At 35.8% G+C, this 24,626-nt stretch overlaps 1 protein-coding gene across 4 annotated transcripts in view; it reads right to left on the bottom strand.

Moving 5' to 3' along the window:
* Positions 1-24,626, bottom strand: part of ZFR (zinc finger RNA binding protein) — an 87,881-nt gene that overhangs the window by 27,716 nt on the left and 35,539 nt on the right. For all 4 annotated transcript variants that reach the window (XR_007410419.1, XM_025436214.3, XM_025436215.3 and 1 more), the window contains 9 exons: positions 23,423-23,614; positions 22,445-22,736; positions 19,947-20,140; positions 18,446-18,565; positions 16,666-16,811; positions 10,566-10,728; positions 9,307-9,512; positions 8,213-8,363; positions 4,781-4,922 (listed from right to left, as the gene is read on the bottom strand). Coding sequence is in view for 3 of the 4 variants with exons in the window: in XM_025436214.3 (XP_025291999.1) it covers positions 4,781-4,922; positions 8,213-8,363; positions 9,307-9,512; positions 10,566-10,728; positions 16,666-16,811; positions 18,446-18,565; positions 19,947-20,140; positions 22,445-22,736; positions 23,423-23,614 (1,606 nt within the window). In the remaining variant the exon portion in view is untranslated. The remainder of the gene's footprint in view (positions 1-4,780; positions 4,923-8,212; positions 8,364-9,306; positions 9,513-10,565; positions 10,729-16,665; positions 16,812-18,445; positions 18,566-19,946; positions 20,141-22,444; positions 22,737-23,422; positions 23,615-24,626) is intronic.

Here is a 24,626-nt window from a genome sequence, read left to right as displayed (position 1 = left end):
ATAAATAAGAGTTCATGATAAACTATTGAGTTTGTTCAGTATTCTAAATGGTCATAGGTTATTCTGGGGCTCACATAGCAAAGAACTAATAATAAGTATGGAATGATTGATACAGTAATAAATAATTAAAAAAAAAAAAAAAAGAAAAAAAAAAGCCCCAAATAGGCATTTCTAAGGGTCAATGCTTTCTCTTCTACAAGGAAATTTTAGCTCTAAGGAAATATGAAATACTCTTTTAAAACGTTCCCAGAAAAAAAAAAAATAAAAAAAATAAAAATAAAAATAAAACGTTCCCAGATAATACTCCAAAGGATAATTGGAGAGAAACTGGGTATAGTGGAAAAGGGAAATAAGAACCAACATGGTTAAACTGGGTAAGTATAGAAAAAAGAAGAGATGCAGTAAGCAGAATGCTTCGATGATAAATTATAATACATATGCCCTAAAGTTATATGACTGATTTTATTTTTTTTTTATTTTTATTTTTTAAAATACTCTTTTTTTTTTTATTTTATTTTTTTTTTATTTATTTATGATAGGCACACAGTGAGAGAGAGAGAGGCAGAGACACAGGCAGAGGGAGAAGCAGGCTCCATGCACCGGGAGCCCGATGTGGGATTCGATCCCGGGTCTCCAGGATCGCGCCCTGGGCCAAAGGCAGGCGCCAAACCGCTGCGCCACCCAGGGATCCCTATATGACTGATTTTAAATCAGATTACTGTATTAAAACATAAAGGAACTATCTTTTTTTTTTTTTTAAAGATTTTATTTATTTATGAGATAGAGAGAGAGAGAGGCAGAAACACAGGCAGAGGGAGAAGCAGGCTCCATGCAGGGAGCCTGACATGGGACTCCAGGATTACATCCTGGGCCAAAGGCAGATGCTCAACCGCTGAGCCACCCAGGCGTCCCTAAAGGAGCTATCTTAAACGAGAAAATCTGAACCTAAACTAGGACAAGAAGTTAACTTTACATTCATGACAGATAGATAGCCAGCTATATATTCATGTAAATGTATCTGTAAAGTATGTATAAAAGTAACAGCATACCTGCTAATCAAACTATTCGAAATAGCAACTAAGTCAATCTAATTCATAGCTCTTAATGATTGAATAGTACAAACAATTTTTAAATACAGCATAATTACATACCATGTGAGTAATCTACTGAATTTACCAGTCTTCTGGCTAAAGCGCACCAAAATTACGGGGTATTTAGGATATAATTTACTAAATCATTGAGGGTACCAAATGAATAATGCAGACAAAATAAAAAGGGAGTTAAAGACGATTTTATTTTAGAGTTATTGCCACTTTCGGCAAGATATTTAATTGAATATATTTTGCATGAGCATTCATTCAGTTATCTTAAAAGACACCTGACCTTATTTTAAGTAGATAAAACATAAGCACATTCTAAAAATGATAAATCTATCCACTGGGCTTTCTATTCTTAGTTCTTGCTCCTCAAATAATCAGATGATGCAGACTTTTCAGAAGACATGTTAGAAGGGTAATTTACAGATAATCAAAGAACATTATAAATTGACACGGAAACAAGAATCTGGGTAGTAAAAAGAAACTCTCAAGGCAAAATATTAGTGATTTTTAAAAAATAGTGAACAATCTCAAAACCTGCAAGAACCATATTGAACATAAGAGATGGGGCTATTCTGATCATGATAAGAAAAAGGAATATAGGAAAGCACAGCTACTAAGGAAGTACAAAAGAAGGAAATAAAATGAAATAAAAAAACCACTCCTCAAAGTGGGGTTACAGAACTGCTGAAGGACCCTTTTTCTATGTCCCTTATTTACGTTATTTGCTAAAGCTAGGATGCAAATAGGTGACAATGTGCAATCTCTTTCTAAAAAAGTTTCTGAATTTCTAATGTTATTTTCACAATGTTATAATTTCCTTCAATACATAAGAAAAATTTTTTTTGCACATAAGCATTTGTAACTTTGACAATTTTAATTAATGATACAATTTCAAAGATGCCAAGACACCTATTGCAATTTAAAAACAAATTAAGAGCTAGAAGTATAGTTTCTGTTGAATTTAGAGTGTGGATTTTTGCACCCATTTTATACTTCAAGTGGATTAACCCCTTAGGTATATTGTACTAAAAACAACAAAACAAAAATCACACTCGTTGCCTAATACCCAGTTAACAAAACAAAAATCAGTTAATTAATTTAAAAAAAAAAGCATATTCTTACCCTACATAAATCTAATTCATAAATTTTAAGGGGTTAATCACCAGTTAGAAGACATGCTGTGTCCACACTATTTTATGATTAAAAGTTAATGGGAATATATTAATTTAAATTAACATGGTTATGTAAAATATATAATCCACCCACAACCATTTAAAAACTAGTGTGAACACTGCTCAATTCTAGAATAGACAAAGACAAAACAAACAAAACAGCCACACAAAGGACAATAAATGCCAGACTCTGCATCCAAAATCCCTCCTTAATCAAATGGCAGGTGTGACACTGAGCTTTTGAAAACCTTGGTCAAAAATCCTTCCGATGTCTTGGCAGCAACCCCTGACAGGAATCAATCCCCTCTGCTAGAAGGCTTTGGACCGGGCCTGATAAGCTACAGGTGGAAAAAAACACACACATACCTTACTTGCTGCAGAAAAGACTCTGTAGCAAGGGTTAGAGCATTTCGAACATTTCAAGCTTCAAGTCAATTAACTGTTAACTTAGCATTTAACTGTCAAACACAGTACCATAAAGTAAATCTGTCATGCGTTTAACAGTTATTTGGGCAATTTCATAATTTCTTTTAAATAATTGAAAAATAAATTTTGGTATTAAACAGGACCATTAAAAAGGCTACCACAGCGCAAGTCGCAAGTCTAAAGATTTATAATTGCTCTTCCGGCAAAGCCTTCCTTACCCCCTGTACTAACTCCCCAAAGCAAGCTATAGGCTTTAAGTGGTTTTAAGACACAGAGCATTGGGAGCTGCAGTGAGAGAGAATACATACCGTTATTCTGCAGCCAAGAAAGAAGCAATCTTCATAATGAAGCTAAAGACATAGTTTACTGCAGTTATCTGCAGCAAGGAACACTATCAATGTTTCTACACTTTTTGCACATCCAACTTTTCAGCTCAGTGTCTTGAAGTAAAATCTTCCAATTTTGGACTGATCATTTCTCTCACCAGAGTATTTTATGAAATCCAGAACAGTAATTCTAACTCAAGTCTGGGTCAGACAAAAATATAATTTTGTTTCCTTTAGAGGGGATAGGTTATCAAAGACTCTACTACAAATACAAAATGAACTTTAGACTTTTGCAATGTAATAACTCAATATTGCATAAATTTAACTAAGGTTAAATATAATTGGACAAAATGTGCCCTGAAATAGTTAAAATGGTTATATGAGTATAATTTCATCCTAAGTATAACAACTTTTATTTATATCATATAAGAAGATTTATTTTTCAAATCATAAGAGTCATATGTTGCATATGAATTGACCAGATTGACTCAGGAACTGTTTTTTCCTCAGTATCCACAGCCAGACCTTGAGTGGAAATTCATGTTCATATCCTTTACACAAAACGCATTTATTTTTAAGATGCAAAGCTTATACAACATACAAGTCCTGGTATGGTATATATATGATGTATGCAAGATTAGACACGTCTCCCAAGGACCACATTTTAAAATAGTTATCTTGCTGGGTTGTGGAAAGCCCAGTGCCTTAAAAAAATTGCTTTGCTGTAAGAAAACAAATGTAAAGGGACAGTAACTAAGAGCCTACTGATACTGTTTTAGACAAAATAATTTTAATATTTAATATACAGTATTTTGTTCTCTATCTGTATCACAAAGAAATATTAGTGTAGACTATATAACTCCAAACTCAACAAGTTAAAGATGTACAAAAACAACATGAAAGGAAACAAAGTAAATTTTATCTGACCCATAAAACAACAGAACCAACATAAGGCAGACACTGACCATGCTTTTTGGCTTAAAAGCTTTTGAAGCTTTGAAAATGTTACAGAACAGTCCCTAAAGCAACATTGCTGGCACCAGCAGGATTTCATAATCTACAATTGTAAAGTAAGTTTAAAAGTCCTGAACTGTACTATAACTTACTAACTACATCTACACCATTTATTTTTCAATATCTCTAGCATAATAATATTGGGATCAAATGCCCAAATCTACGCGCATTAGGATGCTCTGCATTCATGAAAACTCTCCAAACCAAAGAGCAACCTCAGAGAACTAGAAATATTTACCTCAGGACAAGCCAAATCCATGATTACACATATAACAATGCCTCTTAAAATATAAGTATTACGAGTATTTAACCAATTTTATTTCTGAAACTCTCTTGTCTTTTTTTTTAAGACAAGGCAAGAACAAGAACTTCTTAATAGAAGTTAAATTTGTGGCCCCTTACTACCAACATTTCTTTAATTTTTTCATGTGTCCACTGTCAGCAAGAATAATTTTGAACTTTTTTTTCCAGAAATCTGAGGTTAGCAAGAAAAGAAAAAAATCAAGAAAGTCAATAATACTGTGCGTGTTTTATATAAAAGTACATTATTAAAAAAGAGCATTTACTTTCTGGGAAATGATCTCAAGCAAAACTGGTTGCTGCATAAGCCAAATCTATCAAATTCATATGTAATGCCAGCATGTTGCCTTCTAGGGCTTAATGCCATCTTAAAGAGTAGGTAAATGAAAAAAAAAAAAAAAAAAAGTAATAGAAAAAATAGAATGTTTAATGGCTTTCCAACCTCCTTCCCTCATGTTCTCTTCTCGAATAATTGGAGATGTCAGGGTGATAGTGACTTGCATTTTGGGTTCCACACATGAATTTAAAATTATTGCCGCTTCAGACACAGCACATTTTATGTCATACTTCTCAGGACTTATGACCTATATAATGGAAGAGTACAAAAAAATTAGTTGGACCTTTCACAGTACCAGATAAAGCAGTTTCATTATGGCTCTTTCATTTTCTCACTACCTCGAGCACTGTATTTATTTATTTTTAAAAGTTTGTTTTTTTTGGAAGTAATCTTTATATTCAGCATGGGGTTCAAACTTAAAATCCCAAGATCAAGATTTGCATGCTCTACCAACTGAACCAGCCAGGTGCCCCTACCTCAACCATTTTATGTGGAGTAGATAATATACTACTCTAAGAAGTCTTGCAATAATGCAAAAATCATTAATCTCTTAACTTTCCTTTTAGAATTCTTTGCTGAGCTAATTATTTACCATTATTTGTATCAGAGGAGTTTCTATATATCCCTCTTAGATTACAAATTCTTGGATAGAAGAAAACACTGCTGTATTTGTTACTGTACCTACAAATAGCATCTAGGTAGTTAAGTATTCATACATTTGCAGAATTTGAACGAAACCAATAAATACTTGAATTCAATCATTCCCACTGTACATTGTGAAATCAACAGATCTATACTTTATAATCAGAGAGCAGAAAGTATTGATTAACATCCAGAAAAACCAGGATTCACTACAATTTGTTGGTATTATAAGCCCTAATTTCCATGAACGAGTGAAGAACTACAGAAATTACATTGAGTGTTTACAGTATAGCATTTAAGTTCAAATTTCAGCTGTTATTTACTAGTGCCATGAAGACAAATTATTTAACTCTTCTTATCCTGTTTTTGTAAAATGGGACAGAAATTATTGCCTAAAGAACTGTTGGAAGACTAAATGAATTAACTATATAAGCCCCTTAAAACAGTGCCTGATTAGGGTGCGTGGGTGGCTCAGTCAGTCCTTGGCTCAGGGTCCTAAGGATTAAGCCCCACATTGGTAGTGGTGGTGGGATCTGAGGTCAGCAGGGAGTCTTCTTGAGGTTCTCTCTCTCCTTCTCCCTCTGCTCCTCCCCCAGCTCATGGCTCTCTAATAAGTAAATAAAATCTTTTTTTTCTTTTAATTTTTATTTATTTATGATAGTCACACACACAGAGAGAGAGAGAGAGAGAGAGGCAGAGACACAGGCAGAGGGAGAAGCAGGCTCCATGCACCGGGAGCCCGACGTGGGACTCGATCCCAGGTCTCCAGGATCACACTCTGGGCCAAAGGCAGGTGCCAAACCCCTGCGCTACCCAGGGATCCCAGTAAATAAAATCTTAAGAAACAAACAAAAAAACCAGTGCCTGGTACATACTATTAAATAAATGAAGAATTCTTCTTTTTTTTAACCCACTTATAGAGTTATAAGTATATTTGGAAAGAGTATTTTACTTTTAGCCTAACTGCTTGATTATTTCCTTAGGATGTATTTCCTGCCTTGTAGTTTTACTAAGCATCACAATTAAGATCGAGGTATTTCTAGCAAACTATATAATTCTCTCAAGGTCCTCAAACATTTTCCTCTCCCCCTATCTCACACTCCATTGCCCTAGCTGCCTCAAAAGAGGGATAAGAAACAGATACAACAATGCCAATTCTGCTGGCTCTTAGAACTTAAAAGACTTATCCACAATAAGAAACTTCGTATCTGGAACAAGGGTAATATAAGGTAAACAACAGTATTAGAGGTGTCAGAGCTTAAGTTCAATACTGTGCTTCACCACCCTTTGTTACCAGTTGCTCTGCTGTGGTCAAGTACTATTTATTCTGACTCATTGCTGTAAAATACATATCACATTACCAATGAAATGTCAATCCTTGGATTTAGAATACCTAATTAAACTGCAAGGTTTTATTTTACTTTATTTTTAGATTATTTATTTATTTATTTATTCATGAGAGACACAGAGACAGAGAGGCAGAGACATAGGCAGATGGAGAAGCAGGCTCCATGCAGGTAGCCTGATAGGGGACTTGATCCCGGGACTCCAGGACCATGCCCTGGGCCGAAGGCAGGCACTAAACCGCTGAGCCACCCGGGATCCCAAACTGCAAGGTTTTAAAATAAATTATATAAATTATTCAAGGAATATTTATTTTTTGAAGATTTATATTTTTGAGGTGGGGAGAGAGAGAGCAAATATACAAGTAAGTGCAGGGGGGGCAGGTGCAAAAGAGAGGGAGAGAGACTTTTTTTAAAAAATAAATTTATTTTTTATTGGTGTTCAATTTGCCAACATATAGAATAACACCCAGTGCCATCCCATCAAGTGCCCCCCTCAGTGCCCGTCACCCAGTCACCCCCACCCCTCGCCCACCTCCCCTTCCACCACCCCTAGTTCATTGAGGGAGAGAGACTTAAGCAGACTCTGTGCTAAGGGCCAAGCCCAAAGTGGGGCTCGATCTCATGATGCGAGCCAAAACCAAGAGCCAGACTGTGCCACCCGGGCACTCCACAGAATATTCACTCTAAAGCCAAATCTGAGATTCTGACAAACTCACATATAAAATTTTTTAGAATTCAAACTTAAGACAAAAAAAAAAAAAGTTTGCTTTTGGGGAACCCTGGGTGGCGCAGCGGTTTAGTGCCTGCCTTTGGCCCAGGGCGCGATCCTGGAGACCCAGGATCAAATCCCATGTCGGGCTCCTGGTGCATGGAGCCTGCTTCTCCCTCTGCCTATGTCTCTGCCTCTCTCTCTCTCTGTGTGACTACCATAAATAAAAAAAAAAAAAAAAAAAAAAAAAAAAAGGTTTGCTTTTGTATGACCAAAATGGGATATTCTACTAATTGTCCATTGCTATGATTTGCTAGATGGAAACAGGAGAATTCCTATCATAAACATAGAACAAAAACAAAATAAAAAAATCACAATAAAACTAGGGAAATTCAAAATGGAAAGACTATTTCTTACTATATTTTATTAAAAACATGTATTCTAATGGGCAAGAGGTTCACAGATTTTAAAATTTTATGTTTGCTATACAGGGCCTTTATTTTTAACAACAAAAAAAAGAAAGACCATTTTCTGTCCTCAGTACCTTCTTTCTTATGCATCAAATCTTGGGGAAAAAAACAGGATGAGACATGTGCTACAATTTTACATTTTAAAATAAATTAGCAAGATGGCTTCATGTCAAATACAAGCACTATAAAACCTAAAAAGACAAAGTAGAAAATAGTTCTACCAATTTGCACAACGAAACAAAAAACTCAATATGGAAAGTCAAGCCAAAAATTTAAAGGCTGGCTTAGGTTTAGGCTGAAGCACAGTTAGTCCTGCCAAAAACTTCTGAACCAGACAAGGGGTAAAAATGAACATTTCCATAATACTTACAGCAAGCTGTTTGGGTAGGTTTTCTGCAATACGGCTTAATAATGTCTTTGAAGGTTTCTCAGAGCACAGCAAAACAAGGTTGACATTTCTATCTCCTCGGAGAAGTAATCCTTTTGCCAATACTCCCACTCGCAAAACTCCTTTTAAAGCTCTGCAGTGAAATCAAATTATATTATGACATTTCTCTCCTCAACCAGAGCCATGATAATCCCTAAATATACAATAATAAATTAAATAATTTTTATACTATTAAAAGTTTCACCAACTACAGTTTAAAAATACTTAATATTTTTAAGAAGTATCCTTCATTTAGATAAGAAATATGGATAAATAAAGAGCTAAGTTCTCACAGGGACAGTTTCAAAGAACATTAACATTTCTGTGTTTCATTTTACAAATCAGAGTAAGAGTCATGGCGGTGGTTCTTTTTTTTTTTCCTAACTCATGACCCTGAGATTGAGACCTGAGGTGAGATCAAAAGTTGGATGCTTAACTGAGCCACCCACATGCCCCAAAAGTTATTTTTAATATAAAAATATTTCCAAATGATAAAAGGAAAATGAGAACTTGTAGATCACAATGCAAAACTTGTTATGAAAGATGTTTTTAGGGGTGCCTGCCTGAGTGGCTCAGTTGGTTAAGTGTCTAACTCTTGATCTCAGGGTCATGAGTTCAAGCCCCATCTTGGGGTCCCTCCCCCAAAAAAGGTGCTTCAAAGCTTAAGTTTTTTCATGCCTATGGTTAACGCATGAAGGAAACAAGTTGCTAAAACAAAAACTGAACATAGGACAGATGCAATGCAACAAAAACTGAAGAGCAGCTGAATGCAATTACAAAAGCTGCTTTGAAAAAAGACTCAAAATAGTTTTATATAAATCAAAATAAAAGGAGTAAAATCAAGATTGGCGATTGTAAGGAACGGTGTATTTCTCATTTTAGCAAAAAACACCTAAATACATTAAATATCTACTCAAACAAGACAAGACGTACACTCACACCAGAGTTTTTAGTCCTTGTACCTTTTTATTTCAAGTGTAAGAAGTCCATGGAAGGAAAAACAAAAATATGCAAAGTAAGTAACTCTGAAAACACACCTGTCTTTACCTCCCTCTTTCTTATCATCTCCCTCTTTGCTCTTGCTCTTCTCATGTTCAGACAAACTGTCTGAAACAAGTTTTAAAGCGCGTTCAGTGATAGAAACAATTTTCTGAACTGCCTGTAATTCCTCTTCAGTTGGATAAATGGTTGCATGTTTTGTCATTACATAACGGTCATCAGAAGAGTCAGGACGACGTAAGGGCTAGAGAAAAAAAGTTACTTCATTTAAAAATAATGTTTCCTGAGCAAAAGTAAACTACTATTTTTCAGCTATACATATGCTTGTCATAGCTTTTTGATAAGAAAGTCAACTATGCAAAATGTCCATTTAAAACTATGTTCCTCTTTTCTATTTCAGTAAAAATAAAACCGCAAACTTTGAAGTTATATACTATCAAGAGTCAGATGATTATATATGCATGCATATCTCTGTATATACACATGCTTTGCCCAACACCATTATCTAAGGTTCTGATATACTTTTTTACTCAACTTTAAAGACCAGTGATTGTGAAACTTTTTTTGGCTTTGATAAAAATAAAACAGTGCTTACAAATGCTTGTTCTGTGTAAAGACAAATGAGAAAGAGTAAGTTAAAGAGAAGGAATTTGCTGATTTCTGCTAAATGTTCTCTGGAAAACAGAAAAAAAAAAATCCTCTTATTGTTTTATAGTCTGAACCTCTATGAAATGTTCCTCATCACCCGGTGTCTCTTCTTTTACACAGCTTCTATGCAACACATACTCTCAAGATACATCTTTTCTATAGTTTTCCTAGTATATCAACTGTGATACTCATGTGGAACCATTTACCTACTCCTTATCCTGCACTCAAATCAGAAGCAGTTGTAGGTTTTAGATGGTCAGGATTTGAAGCAAAAAGATTCTCATCAACTGTAATGGGGAGATAATTCTGAAGGCAAAGCAGCTGACTTCAAAATTGGTGGTTCTTGCTAATCTCAAGAAGAAAAAAGGAAAGAAAATCTCTAATGTTAAAGAACACTCAACAAAACAAGCTCTGTTCCTGTTTGGCTTATGCTGAAAGTAAGAAAGGTTCAAGAAACTCTGTGAAGTCCTTACATATAAAGACATGAATTGGGAAATTATAATAAAAGGAGGGAAAATTCTGAATCAGATAAAAAAATTACACTGAGAATGAGATTAAATCTAAGAATTAGCTCCCCCAAACTGTTATCTTCTAATGCTGAACCAATTTTACACTTTCACCCCCTTATATAAACTACATGGACACTCACTGCAGGCCCCTGTGGCTGAGGAGGCATGCCTGGTCGGACTCCTAGAAGGCCTAATGGGCCTGGAGGACCATGAGGATATCCTCCATCAGGCATTCGGCGGCGATCATCCCAATGGTGTTGTTCTTCCTCCATTCTTCTCCAGTACATGTCCTCTTCATAACGCCTGAAAATGGAGAATGATATTACAAGCCTTTAAGAAAAATACAACCCAAGAACTTACGTCAATAATGACAAAAAATGTAATTAAAAAAAAAAAAAACTGCCCCAGGCATCCCTGGGTGGCGCAGCGGTTTAGCGCCTGCCTTTGGCCCGGGGTGTGATCCTGGAGACCTGGGATCGGATCCCACGTCGGGCTCCTGCATGGAGCCTGCTTCTCCCTCTGCCCGTGTCTCTGCTTCTCTCTCTCTCTCTCTCTCTCTGTGTGATTATCATGAATAAATAAATAAAATCTTAAAAAAAAAAAAAAAAAACCTGACCCAAATCAGCTTAGCTAACATGTTTCTTTTCCCCTACTGTATTTAAAATCCTTTATTTGCTTTCATCTGTAAGTAAATGGAAGTATATACGAGTGAAAAGAGGCGAGAAAACTAAGAGAAAAGCAACATAAAACTTCAGAGCCGAATGCCAAAGTCAAAGGAACGAATATCAGAAACCTCAGAGTTCCTTCCTTCTAACCTTGCCCTCTTTAAGAGAAAGACTGTAATCTTAAATGCCTACTTAGAGTGGCCAGACCAGTAATGTGTGTTGAATGAAAGACCTGAAACACACATTCAGGAATTTTCTGTCTCCGAAGAAATGGGCTCTCTCCTATTTTCTCCTTAGAGACAATCTCTTAAGCCTTCATTCATTCATTTCGATTTTATTTATTTATTCTGAGAGATACACAGGGAGAGGCAGAGACATAGGCAGAGGGAGAAACAGGTTCCTCACTGGGAGCCCAATGCAGAACTCGATTCCTGGACCTTGGGATTACACCCTGAGACAAAGGCAGATGCTCCAACTCCTGAGCCACCCAAGCATCCCTAAAGCCTACTTTTAAAGTCCTCATTTATGATACAAGCGTACACAAAGACATTTGTCTACTATGAAGAAAAATAACAGTGCAAGACAATGATAAATGGCAACTCATATTCTGTCTCATTTTGGGGGACATATTATTATTATTTTTTAAATATTTATTTATTTATTTATGATAGTCACAGAGAAAGAGAGAGAGAGAGAGGCAGAGACACAGGCAGAGGGAGAAGCAGGCTCCATGCACCGGGAGTCCGATGTGGGATTCGATCCCGGGTCTCCAGGATCGTGCCCTGGGCCAAAGGCAGGTGCCAAACCACTGCGCCACCCAGGGATTCCTGGGGGACATATTAAAGGTGGAAAGGACTATGGTCAAGGAGAAAGCATATGTTCATTAAAGAACTAGAATTTAAATAAAAATTTTAAGGGAAAAAAAAGAAAGTATATGTTCTGGCTAGAGAGAACAGTGAACAGCTGCTACTTAGTCCCTATTAATTACTGCCATAAGGGAATACAGGTTTGCAATCCCAAGATCATCAGGATTAGAAATACCACATAGAGGTGGCTGGGTGGCTTAGTTAGTTAAGCGTCTGCCTTTGGCTCAGGGCATGATCCCAGGGCATCAGGTTCCCTGTTTGGTGGGGAATCTGCTCCACACCCCCTCCCCCCGCCCGCTCCCCTTGTGCTGTCTCAAATAAATAAAATCTTTAAAAACACAAAAATAAAAATAAGTGCCATGTATATCAAATGAAACACCCACAGGCTGAACTTGGACTGTAGGTAGCTATTGTATGACCTCTGCTTTAATAGTCATTTTCAGAATCTAATTTTTAACTAGCTCACTCACTCTCACTTCTGTCTTCACTTTTAGCTTCAAACTAGGATACTGATAACTTGTCCCAAGGGAAATCCTGTCTCTAAAGCAAATTGATAGCATTAAGCATTAAGGTTTTATAGACAAATTTGTTTAATATACAACAGAAGGATGCTCCTCCCTTCCCACCCCACTCACCCCCCCCCCCCAAAAAAAAAGAGAGAGAGAAGTATGCTTCTCAAGTAGCTTTTTGCAGAAACTACCAATTTCCTCGGGTTGGGAATAAGCAGTGTTTTTTAGGTCATTCTATACTACTCAAAAGTAGTATAGAAACATACTTCTCTGTTATTTAGGCCTTGAGAGAAAATGAATAAAAACAGGTTGAAGGTTCTGGAAAACCACATTCATTCCAGTTTTGAATGGTTTACTGTTATTACTGAACACAAACATTTAAGTTACATGAAGGCACAGATTTTTATCCATTGCTTACCAATTCATACTCAGTGCCTAACACAGTATGTACAATTTTCTAGCATACCATTAGATGCTTAATATTTGATACATCAGCAAAAGAGGAAAAGCTCCATAATCTAAGTACAGAGAATTTAAAATGGATTACAAAGGCAGATTATCATAAAAATGAGACTGATATTATATAAACATATTAAAAAATAAAGTATCTGAAGATAACACATTAATAATAGGTTTATAACTACAATACAGTGTCTGTACAAATCAACTGGTAAGTAAAAAAATAAAAAAATGAATAGGCAATTTACCAAGAAATGTAAGTGGTCAAACATGAAATAAAGTTCAACTTATGAAATAAACAAGAGGTTGACAGGATGTGGGGGGAAAAGGAACCCTCGTACACTGCTGATGGGAATGTAAATTGGTGCAACCACTATAGAAAACAAAAATACCTTATGATCCAATAATTCCACTACTATGTACCTACCCAAAGAAAATAAAAACACTAATTTGAAAAGATATGTGCACTCCTATGTTTACTGCAGCATTTACAATAGCCAAGATATGGAAGCAACCAAAGTGTTCACTGATACACAAATAGATAAGGAATATGTGAACAGGAAAACACAGACATATATAGGAATATTATGCAGCCATAAGAAAGGATAAGATTGCCCATTTGGAACAACATGGATAGACATAGAAGGTATTATGCTAAGTGAAATAAGTCAGACTAAGAAAGACAAACATATGATTTCATTCACTTGTGGAATCTAAAAAAAAAACCCAAGTGAATAAACAAACAAAAGGCAACATTAGATCTATAAATAGAATTGATGTTTGCCACAGGGGAAGGTTGTGAAAGGATGGGCAAAATGGGTGAAGAGGAAATACAGGCTTCTAGTTATGAAATGAGTAAATCACAGGAATAAAAGGCACAGAATAACAAATACAGAATAACTCAGTGATATTGTTAACAATGTCGTCTGAGAACAGATGGTAGCTACACTTGTGGTAAGCATAGCATGAAGTATAAACTTACTGAATCACTATGTTGTACACCTAAAACTAATGTAGTATTGTATGTCAACTATGCTCAAAATTTTTGAAAATTTGCCAGTAATATAATTACAATTCAAACTGAACAGAAACAAGTATGAAAAGATTTCCCCCTCTTCCCCCAAATTTCTATTTGAAAACAAAAAAACTAAAAGGATTTCATATTTCACTCTCTCGTTGGCAGAAGCTTTAATGTTATAACAGTCATTTTCAAAGTGTGGTCTAAGAACTTCAGATGGTCCCTGATGGCAGGTCAGAGGATCCATGTCTTGGTAACATAAGACAAAATTTACCTTTTCCATTCTTATTCTCTTTTGAATTTTACAATGGAGTTATCCAGAGGCAAAATGTGCTATCACAACAAACTGAAAACAGAAGCACATGAGAATCATGCTGCTTTCTCTTAAGCAAGACATTAAATTGCAAAAATGTAAAAGCTGTCATTTTCATTATTTTGGTGAAGAAATAGTTATTTTATGGTTTTCGCCATTTTATATTTATTAAATACATTTAATGTAATGTAATTAGTTGATATGTTTATATAGTTAAAATGTCATTTTAAACTTCAGTTTTAATTTTAATATGGTGAAATCATGACAGCTAAAACCTACATAAGCAAAAGCTCTTTGGAGTCTTCAATAATTACTGAGTAAAAAGATATTTCAAAAAGTCTGAAAACCACCGAAATTACAGTATTCAGTACAGGTCTCTTTCAAACAAGTACTTCCATTTCTGGAAATATTATTATTAGCAACTAATTATGATGTATGTAATAATACAGCCTCAAGGATGGCTAATGTAATAATTATGTTAGAGAAACTCTGGAAAGAACCTAAATATCTAACAAGATGGGACAAGTTAGAAAGAAAATTACATGGCTACATAAGAGAATACTATGCTGTCATGAAAAATAATCTTACCTTTATTTTTAAGTTGACATAAATGAAGAAAGTGAGTTATAAAATGTGTACATTACGCTTGTTCTTATTTTTTGAAATTGTATTTTAAAACTTCTACACAAATACTCTTAGCAGCAGTATTCATGATAGCCCAAAAGTGGAAACACCACCAATGTCTATCCACTGATAAATGGACAATGTTACACATTCATACAATGGACTATTACCCAGCCATGAAATGAAAAAAGTACTGATACATGCTGTAACACTGCATGAAGCTTGAAAACATTGTAAGTGAAAGTAGGCAGACAAAAACCCCCACACAGTATGATTCCATTTATTTTATTTATTTTTTGTATGACTCCATTTTAATGAAATCTCCAGAATAAGTCTACAGACAGAAAGTATATTGTGGTTGCCTATGGGTAGAGGTAGGGGTTGCAAGGAAAATAGAGAGGGACTGCTAATGGTTCAAAAATTGATTGTGGTGATGGCTGTACAACTCCATGAACAATACTTAAAACCATTAATTGTGCCATTTAATTTTTTCAAGTAAGCTCTATAACCCAATATGGGGCTTGATTTCATAACCCTGAAATCAAGCGTCACATGCTCTACTGTCTGAGCAAGCTGGGTTCCCCCGAACTGTATCATTTAAGGATATGTTGGGGTACCTGGGTGGCTCAGCCAGTTACGTGCCTGACTCTTGATTTTAGCTCAGGTCATGATCTCGGGGTTGTGAGACTGAGCCTTGAGTGAGGCTCTACACTGGGCATGGAGCCTACTTCAGATTCTCTCTCCTTTCCCTCTATACCCCCTTACTGGCTTGCTCTCTCTCAAAAAATATGTCAGTTGTATCAATAAAACTGAATATTTATGTATCTTTAGAAGATGTTTTTTCCTGCCCTATAGCTTCTAAAGCTTCCATAAGCTTCTTTTAAAAATAAGACACCTTGGCGTGCCTGGGTAAGCTCTCAGTTGGTTAATCAACTGTCTTCCCAGGGTTCTGGGATCAAGCTGCATGTTGGGCTCCTTGCTCAGCAGGGAGCCTGCTTTTCCCTCTTTTTTCCGCTTGTGCTATTTTGGTCACTATCTTTGTCTCTCTTTCAAATAAAATCTTAAAAAAATAAAATTAAATTTAAAAAACCACATTATTAATGTCTATCTATGAAATCTTACACTCAGGATATTTTTTTAAAAGATTTTATTTATTCCTAAGAGACACACAGAGAGAGAGGCAGAAACATAGGCAGAGGGAGAAGCAGGCTCCCTGCAGGGAGCTGATTGTGGGACTCGATCCCAGGGCTAAAATCACACCCTGAGCCAAAGGCAGCAGCTCAACCGCTGAGCCATTCAGGCATCCCAGGATATTTTTATCATATAACCAAATGTTCTATTTTGTTTTAAACTGGGGCATTTAATTTGTAATATTATTCTGGGGCACCTGGCTAGCTCAGTCAGTAAAGCATGTGACTCCTGATCTTGGGATCGTGAGTTCAAGCCCCACACTAAGTGTAGTCGAGTTTGCTTTAAAAAAAACAAAAATCTATATATAAATAAACTATTTCTGGATATATATTATATACATATATATATATATATATAAGATACCACTTACCACATAATTCCTAATACCAAGGCCACGGTCAAATACTAGAATAGCCAATAACTTAATTTTAATGCATGTCTTTCCTAGACCTAGGATCTTCCTGAAAAGCGAAAATTAAAAGTACATTAAATAAATCTGGATTGCTCTGAATGGAAGTCACATACTCAGAATAGCTAAGTTTTTTAGAAAGGTTGAACCACTTTCTATCATGCTACTAAAAGTTAAAGATACTACCTCATTTCCATTCTCCAGCGTTCTTCTTCTTCTCGTCTTCGCCAATACTCTTCTTTCTGCATCTGCTTCCTCATTTTCTCTTCTTGAATCTTTCTGGCTCGAATACTGGGCTTTACTTCTACTTGCAAATCTGGATTTACTTTTTTCTGTTAATACAGACACTTAAAAAGTCAGCAGGCCCTCCAACAATTCTACATATATTATTAAATCACACAATCCTCCAGTCTTTCATCTTTCAGTTGCAAATTTATTATAAGAGTAAAATCAGTAAAATGAAATTTGTACAAGAGGGAAGATTCAAAATACATTAATAAACTTATTTATTTTCCCTTCCCACTCCCCAAATTGTCCAAGTTTATGACAACATACTTCATATGAAAAAGTACATAACTTAGTGTTAACCAATAGAAGAATTCCTTAGGGGACTAATGGATATTTAACCTTCCTTTACTTCTTTGTAAGTAATGATTCTAAATGTCTGAGTGTAGGGTTAAAAAAAAAAAATTCTTTTAATTTTCACCACCTCTGTATTTAGAAGGGAAAACACGAATCCAGTACATTAGCCTAATAAAAAACTTTATTTATGATTTTATTTATTTATTTATGTTTAAGATTTTATTTATTTATTCACGATAGTCACACACACAGAGAGAGAGAGAGAGAGAGAGAGAGGCAGAGACACAGGCAGAGGGAGAAGCAGGCTCCATGCAGGGAGCCCGATGTGGGATTTGATCCCAGATCTCCAGGATCGTGCCCTGGGCCAAAGGCAGGCACTAAACCGCTGCGCCACCCAGGGATCCCCTAAAAAACTTTAAATAAATGTTCTGCATTTAATTTAACATTTGAAGTGTTTTTTTTTTTTTTTTTTAAAGATTTTATTTATTTATTCACAGAGACAGAGAGAGAGGCAGAGACACAGGCAGAGAGAGAAGCAGGCATCATACAGAGAGCCTGATGTGGGACTCGATCCAGAGTCTCCAGGATCACACCCTGGGCTGCAGGCGGCGCCAAACCGCTGCACCACTGGGGCTGCCCTTGAAGTGTTTTCAATGAAGAATTCCTCATCATAAAATTCATTTTAGCTGGAATTCTACCAAGACAGAGCAGGTAAATAAATGGAGACCTAATACTTCTTTCAAAACAGCTTATGTGAAGCAATTATCTATAATTACATGATTACCTGATCCAAGCAATGTTATAGTAACTAAAAATGATAAAATATGGTTATACTGTTAACTAATCAATAAAAACCAAACAAGGGATCCCTGGGTGGCGCAGCGGTTTGGCGCCTGCCTTTGGCCCAGGGCGCGATCCTGGAGACCCGGGATCGAATCCCACATCGGGCTCCCGGTGCATGGAGCCTGCTTCTCCCTCTGCCTGTGTCTCTGCGCCTCTCTCTCTCTCTCTCTGTGACTATCATAAATAAATTTAAAAAAAAATAAAAAATTAAAAAAAAAATAAATAAAATAAAAATAAAAACCAAACATCTGAATCCAAGGGAGACAGGACATGCTAATGTTAGAATGGAGTTCATGAACTGAGTTATGTTTAGATGTTTTGTTTTCTATGGACAATGTTCCAAGCTCTGTTAAAAGAAAAAGACAGCTGAAATTTTTTTAAGAGGGGGAGGGGTAGAGGGAAAGAGATTCTTAGGCAGGCTCCACGCCTGATGTGATGTGGGGCTTGATCTCACAACCCTGAGATCATGACCTAAGCCAAATTAAGAGTTGGTCACTTAACTGACTAGTTCCCCCCCTCCCCCAGTTAAAATTTTACTCACTTTATATTGAAGTCTGTGTCTTCGCCCTTTCAAGTGCATCTCCTTAGCATTGGGATCATTAAAACTGCATTCGCATAATTTACAATGGAATCGAATTACTTTCCCCTCATCATTTCGTACCTTGACATGGGAAAAAAAATGTAAGAATCATAACAGGAATAGTATAGTTGAAGACTTCATTCACAAACCCTCACAAATTCTGTGATGAATAAATGTAAACAATTAAGAGTTTCAAGTTGGGGGGAAAATAGACGATATCTATTTTTTATTTTCTTTTTAAAAATTTTTTCGATGTCTGTTTTTTAAAAGGATAATCTTCAAAAACAGGCTAAATGTTAAAATTCTTAATTGCAGCATGCAATATGTGTATTTGCATGTATTTGCTTTTGATATTAATTTTAATTTCAAAACTTTTAACTATGTATAGACATACAGGCTTAAATGCGATTAGATAATAGTTCCCTAATAAATTCTCTAATAAAGAGTGAATGCCTACTAGTGGCTAGGTAACTGCTCTTAGAGATAGAAATAAAGACGATTAAAGACATTATTTTGGTATACAAGTTTCTACAAAGTTCAAGATTTTAAACATGTAACTTTATGGAAAATCAATGTCAAGTTTTTCTAAATGTACAGTCAGGAAAAGAAGTACAGGTTAATAAAATGTCTATAATAGATACTAGGTTCAAATTATTTGTGACAGCTTTAAAGACTGGCTCCGAATGCAATTCTCTAATAGTTTAGGATTACTTAATTAACCAATATCATTAAAGATTAAGGTGTCCTGGCCATGTACATTTCTACAGATAATCAAACTTTACTCTCTTAAGATCTATAATTTTTAAATTGTGAATTACTTATAAACTACACAATCTAGTTAGTTTTCTATCTGATAAAGACAACATAATATGTAATTTTTCTTGATGGGAGAAAATGAAATATTTACCAAAAATCTACTATATGCTAGGCACTGTCCTAGGTACTTTATAATCTAATCTTCGCAACTTTGGAAATATCCAAGTTTTACAGATGTGGACACTTTTTAAAAAAATTATTTATCTGAGGTGGGGAGGAGCAGAGGGAGTGAATCTTCAGGTGGATTCCCTGATGAATGTGGAGCCCACTGTAAGATCACGACCTGAGCCAAAACCAACTGATTGAGCCATACAAGTGCCCCAAGGGCATGCTTTGTAAAAGCCTTTAACAAAGATACCTATGATATTCCTTTATAAGTAATCTAAATCTAATTTCATGAACAAAGCATTGCTACAACAAAATGACAGAGTTGGGGGGGGCAGGTGAGGGAGGTGGTGGTACAGAAGAGAGAGTTTTAAGCAGCCTCCACGCCCAGCACGGGGCTCAATCTCACAACCCTGAGTTCATGACCTGAGATGAAATCAAGAGTGGAACATTTAACCGACTGAGCATGAGCACCCAGGCGCCCCCGAAGTGACATATTTCCTTTCTATATCTCATAGTGACGGTATTCTCAAATCAATACCTCCTCCACATAATCATGGCCCACTGGCTGCACGTCACTCTGCAAAGCAGCAAGAGATGCAGGTGTGACTGGTTCTGACACGGTGTCTGGCTTTACTTCTGGAATCTGTACAGAGGTGACAGGAGTGCTTTTAACGCATTCAGTTCCTTTTAAGTCTTCTGTTTTATTTCCTGTTGATTGCAGCTTATTCCCACCTAGAAGAGCATAAAAGAATTACAGTAATTTTAATTTTCTTTTTGTAAATATATTATCTGATGCAACAGATATTTCCGATAAAGTTCTTATTTTTTCACCATTAATTAGTCCAACTCCTGCTTGACATCCATCTGAATTTTGAAAAACACATCAACCATTTGGCCTTTTTATCCGTTAATGAAATACGTATCTAGATTTTTCCATTTTCCAATACCTAATGATCCTTTCCGTCCCCACCATGACTCTTGTAACAGCAAATACCTAAAAATGAACATCAAATACCAAAAAAGGTAGGGTCTAAGCCTAATTCATGTCTGTATGCCTCCCTCCCTCCCAAGGTACTGGGTAGTGTCCTAAGTCCTGGTACTGTAAGAATAAGACAATGTAGCTGCCTTTAAGATGCTAACAATTTAAGAGAAGATACAAATAATTATAATACAGTGTGGTAAGTGCTATATATAGTAAGTAGGAACACAGTGTGGTGGGAATGTAAAAAAAGAAAAAAAGAAAAAAAAAAAAAAGGAGCCACCACTCTCTAACATGATCCAGTTAGCAAAGGCTTCACTAAGGGTGTGTCACTTGAACTGGGCTTCCAAAAAATCATTAACAAGTATGAATCTGGCCCAGCAGAAAGATGAGAATCATGTCTAAATAGAGTATTATACACAACAACATGAAGTTTAAAAGACTATAGTAAATTCAAGGAAGACATCAGCATCAAGTACTACATAGGCAGACGTCATTACACATGGGGCAGGGGTCAGACTATGAAGGCCTTGGATAGCATAATTAAGGAATATAGTTTTTTTTCCCCTACAAGCAAGGAGAAGACCACTGCAATTTTTAAGCAGGAGACTAACAATTTGGCATGTATTTTAACAAAATGACTTTGATAAGCATTGGAGAAACTGGACGTGGTCAGAGACGAAACTCTAAGGAAGATACTTTGAAGGCCTAAAATCAAGACAGTAACTATTTAGAAAAATAATTTTTTTTGGGGGTAGAAATAGTGTAGTGGCAGAAACAAGAGAACGATGTATACAACTGAAGGAGGCAATAAACAAGCAGAAAGAATAACAGTGAAGTTTTCCATGTGAAAAAAGCTGCAATTTGACAAGATTATTGCATGACACTCTTGTGATAGAATGAGACAAGGGTCGACCATAGAGAACCATAGAGAAAATGACCAAGTAATTCCTACAACATAGCTCTAAAAGGTGGGAGTTTTAAGTCTGTACAAAAGATTTTAAAGTTACTGCACACTGGAATGAATGAGACTACTTGTGAACACTGGGTGAGAAGAGTGAGAGAAGAACCAGAATCAGAATCTCATGAGCACTATTTAATGAACATGAAGCAAAAAGAATCAATATGACACCTGCAAAAGGGGTTGGTAGACATATAAAAGAGACTTGAAGCTTTAAGCAGTCAACTATGTCAGATGTTAAAGAGGTCAACAGGGTCAACAGGGTGAGACTGAAAACTGGTCACTGGATTTGGCAATTAAGTCTTTGGCTACTCCTGAAAGCAGTTTCAGAACCGTAGAGTGGAAACACTGTAACAGGCAGAGGACTGGATAAGAAATATAAAAGTAGAGAAAGCAGGAATTAAACTGCAGCTTGAGAGGATTATAGTAATAAGAAAATGACTGGTTTTTAACTTTTTGTTCTTTTAATTATTTTTAAAGATTTTGTTTAAGAGAGAGTGAGCGAGAGAGGGAAGGCATAGGGGGAAAGGAATGTGGAAAGGGAGAAGCAGATTCCCTGCTGAGCAGGGAGCTCAATATGAGGCTCAATCCCAGGATCTCAGGATCATGACCCCAGCTGAAGGCAGACACTTAACCGACTGAGCCACCCAGGTGTCCCTATCTGTTTTTTTTTTTTTTTTTAAGATTTTATTTATTTATTCATGAAAGACACACACACACACACAGAGGCAGAGATACAGGCAGAGGGCTCCCCACAGGGAGCCTGATGCAGGACTTAATCCTTGATTCCAGGATCATGACCTGAGCCAAAGGTAGGCACTCAACCACTGAGCCACCCAGGCGTCCCCCTGGTTATTTTTTAAAGACTACAGAAGACACATGTAAACCTGTAGGACCAAAAGGAAGAAGGTCCTTCTGAAGGACCTTCATCAGAAGACAAAGGACTGAGGAAGAAAAAAAAAAAGGTATGTGACCAAATAAGGTACCAGAGAAGAGAGATGGGTACAAGAGCATAAAACAGAGGGGTAAGTCCTGGAATGGAGGAGAAACATCACTTTGACAGAGTTAGGAGGAACACAGAATCTTAAGTACTTGCCAACAAAGTTTATTTTGGGTGTAGATGTTTTCTTGGCAGCCATATTTGTAGGCACTGCTGATACTTTAGTGTTGGATGTGCTATTAAGAGACGAGTTTCCTGTAGTTGTAAGACCTTTCACTGAAGAAGTTGCAATTGATGAAGTATTCACAGTACAATTGCTTGCTGCAATGCTTGAGGGAGAGGCAGTCGGTTTTGAAGCAGACACAGCTGTTGAAGAAGTAGCTTGGCTAACAACATTTGGTTCTGTTGAAGGAATGGGTTTACCAAGTTTTGTGTGTAATTTAACCACCTACAAAATAAAAGCACATTTGTTAAGAAACTCAAAAAGTATAGATTTTTTACTTCGTCTGAAAGAGTATATTTTTAGAAAACAAGGAAATGGATATTTATTTTTTCATCATTTTAAATAAAAACCTTAAAGTATATATACATTCTCTGCTTTAAACATACACTAAACAAAATCAGCCCTTTTTTGATAACTCAGGGAATACTCTTAGTTGTTCCAAGCTGGCAATAAAAGACTTTATAAAATAAAAATCTGAATTATGTTTTTCTTTGTTGTGTTTTCATTTGTATACATAAAACTCATTGCTTTCAAAACTATCTCTGTGAAGTAGACTTTGACACATATTCCATTTACCACAGGATGAGGAAACCAAGGCAGAAAAAGATGAAATCAACTTGGCTACATAAATACCTAACCAGGACTTAAGCATGACAAGAAGAAAATTAATAATCATACAACAAATTTCTAATTGGCAGAATAAATGATCTCCTTTAATTTAAAGAAAAAATTCTCCAGTCTTTCCTTTAAACAATGAGTATTTGATGCTACCTTTATGTATATTAGCATATAAACAAGGCTTATAATCCACTCAGTGTTCAAGTTTTAAAGTCACCTATATTTAAACCCTCCATTGAAAAAGTAAAAGAAAACAGAGTAAGACATAAGGGTGTGTGGGAAAGAACACCTACTTTCTGATGCTTAGCACCACGAATGTGGGCAGCATATGCATCTGCTCCTGTACAAGACACATCGCAGAGCTCACAACGTAGCTGATTTTGAGTCCCACGAGTAGAATTGTTGCTGCTGCTGGTATTTTGTGAAGCTTTCAATGCGGCTTCTTTTTTTTTATGTTTTTGTCCTTCTAAATGTTCTTTATAAGTCTGTTTCAAACAAAAAGGATAAATTTTGCTTTGCTTATTTTCTATCTGTATCATTTGAAATTTCAATTCTCAAATCTCTGATACTCACTTAAAAATGAGCACTGAACGACTGAAAAAGCAACTGAACAAGAGCACGTAGGATTCCCTATAAATGTGATATACCTGTCGTTCTCTGTACTTTATCAAGAATACATTTACCTAACACGCTGATTTACAAAGAACCTTCATATATAGCCATATTATCAATATAAGCTAACCACTTCCAGTTTTAAGAATTTGAATCCTTTTATTACTTATGTATGATGGTTATGTATAATGATGGACAGAGTGATCACTGAACAAATTATTTAATTGTAGAATTAAGATGAGGGAGGCAATGTATCTATATCATGAAAAAAAAGTGGTAACAAGATATTTTATAGGAGCAGGTATATTTATTTATATAACTTTTCTAACTCAGAATGCTTTTTCATATAGAACCCATACTATCCTGAATAAAGCTTATTTAAAATATGCAATAGCCAAAATTATATATATTTTCTAGGAAAAACAGTATTATTGTAATATGAGTCAACAAAATAATGAAATTATATATTAAAAATTGTCTGGAATCAGATAATTAAAGAAGGCAGATTTATTAAAATGAGGAGGTTAATAAGGATTGCTATTTCTTTTTTCTTGAATGGGGCCAAATAGTTCCATTTTCATGTTTTATTTTTATGATTGTTTTTAAGACAGACGTATCATTAGCATAAAATTGTACATTCATCACAGAATTTCAGAGCTTGATGGAACTTTACAGAGATTACCTAAAAACAATGATTTTCTAATTTTTAAAAAAGAGAATGCTCTCTCCAAGTGAAATCTTATGCAGAAGCAGGGAAAGTTGCTCTGTTTTTGAAACAAAAGAGGGAGACCTAAGACCCAGTCATCTGATTCTCATGATCTGCAGTGGCCTAAAGTGGCTCCATGGAGCAGTGTGAGCCTCAATTATTTAGGGCAAGTCCTTAAT

The sequence above is a fragment of the Canis lupus genome, chromosome 4 (assembly GCF_003254725.2).
Source record: "Canis lupus dingo isolate Sandy chromosome 4, ASM325472v2, whole genome shotgun sequence".
In the NCBI taxonomy this organism is placed as follows: domain Eukaryota; kingdom Metazoa; phylum Chordata; class Mammalia; order Carnivora; family Canidae; genus Canis; species Canis lupus.
Note: the sequence above shows the minus strand (reverse complement) of the source record. Positions and strands in the feature narration are given on the sequence as shown.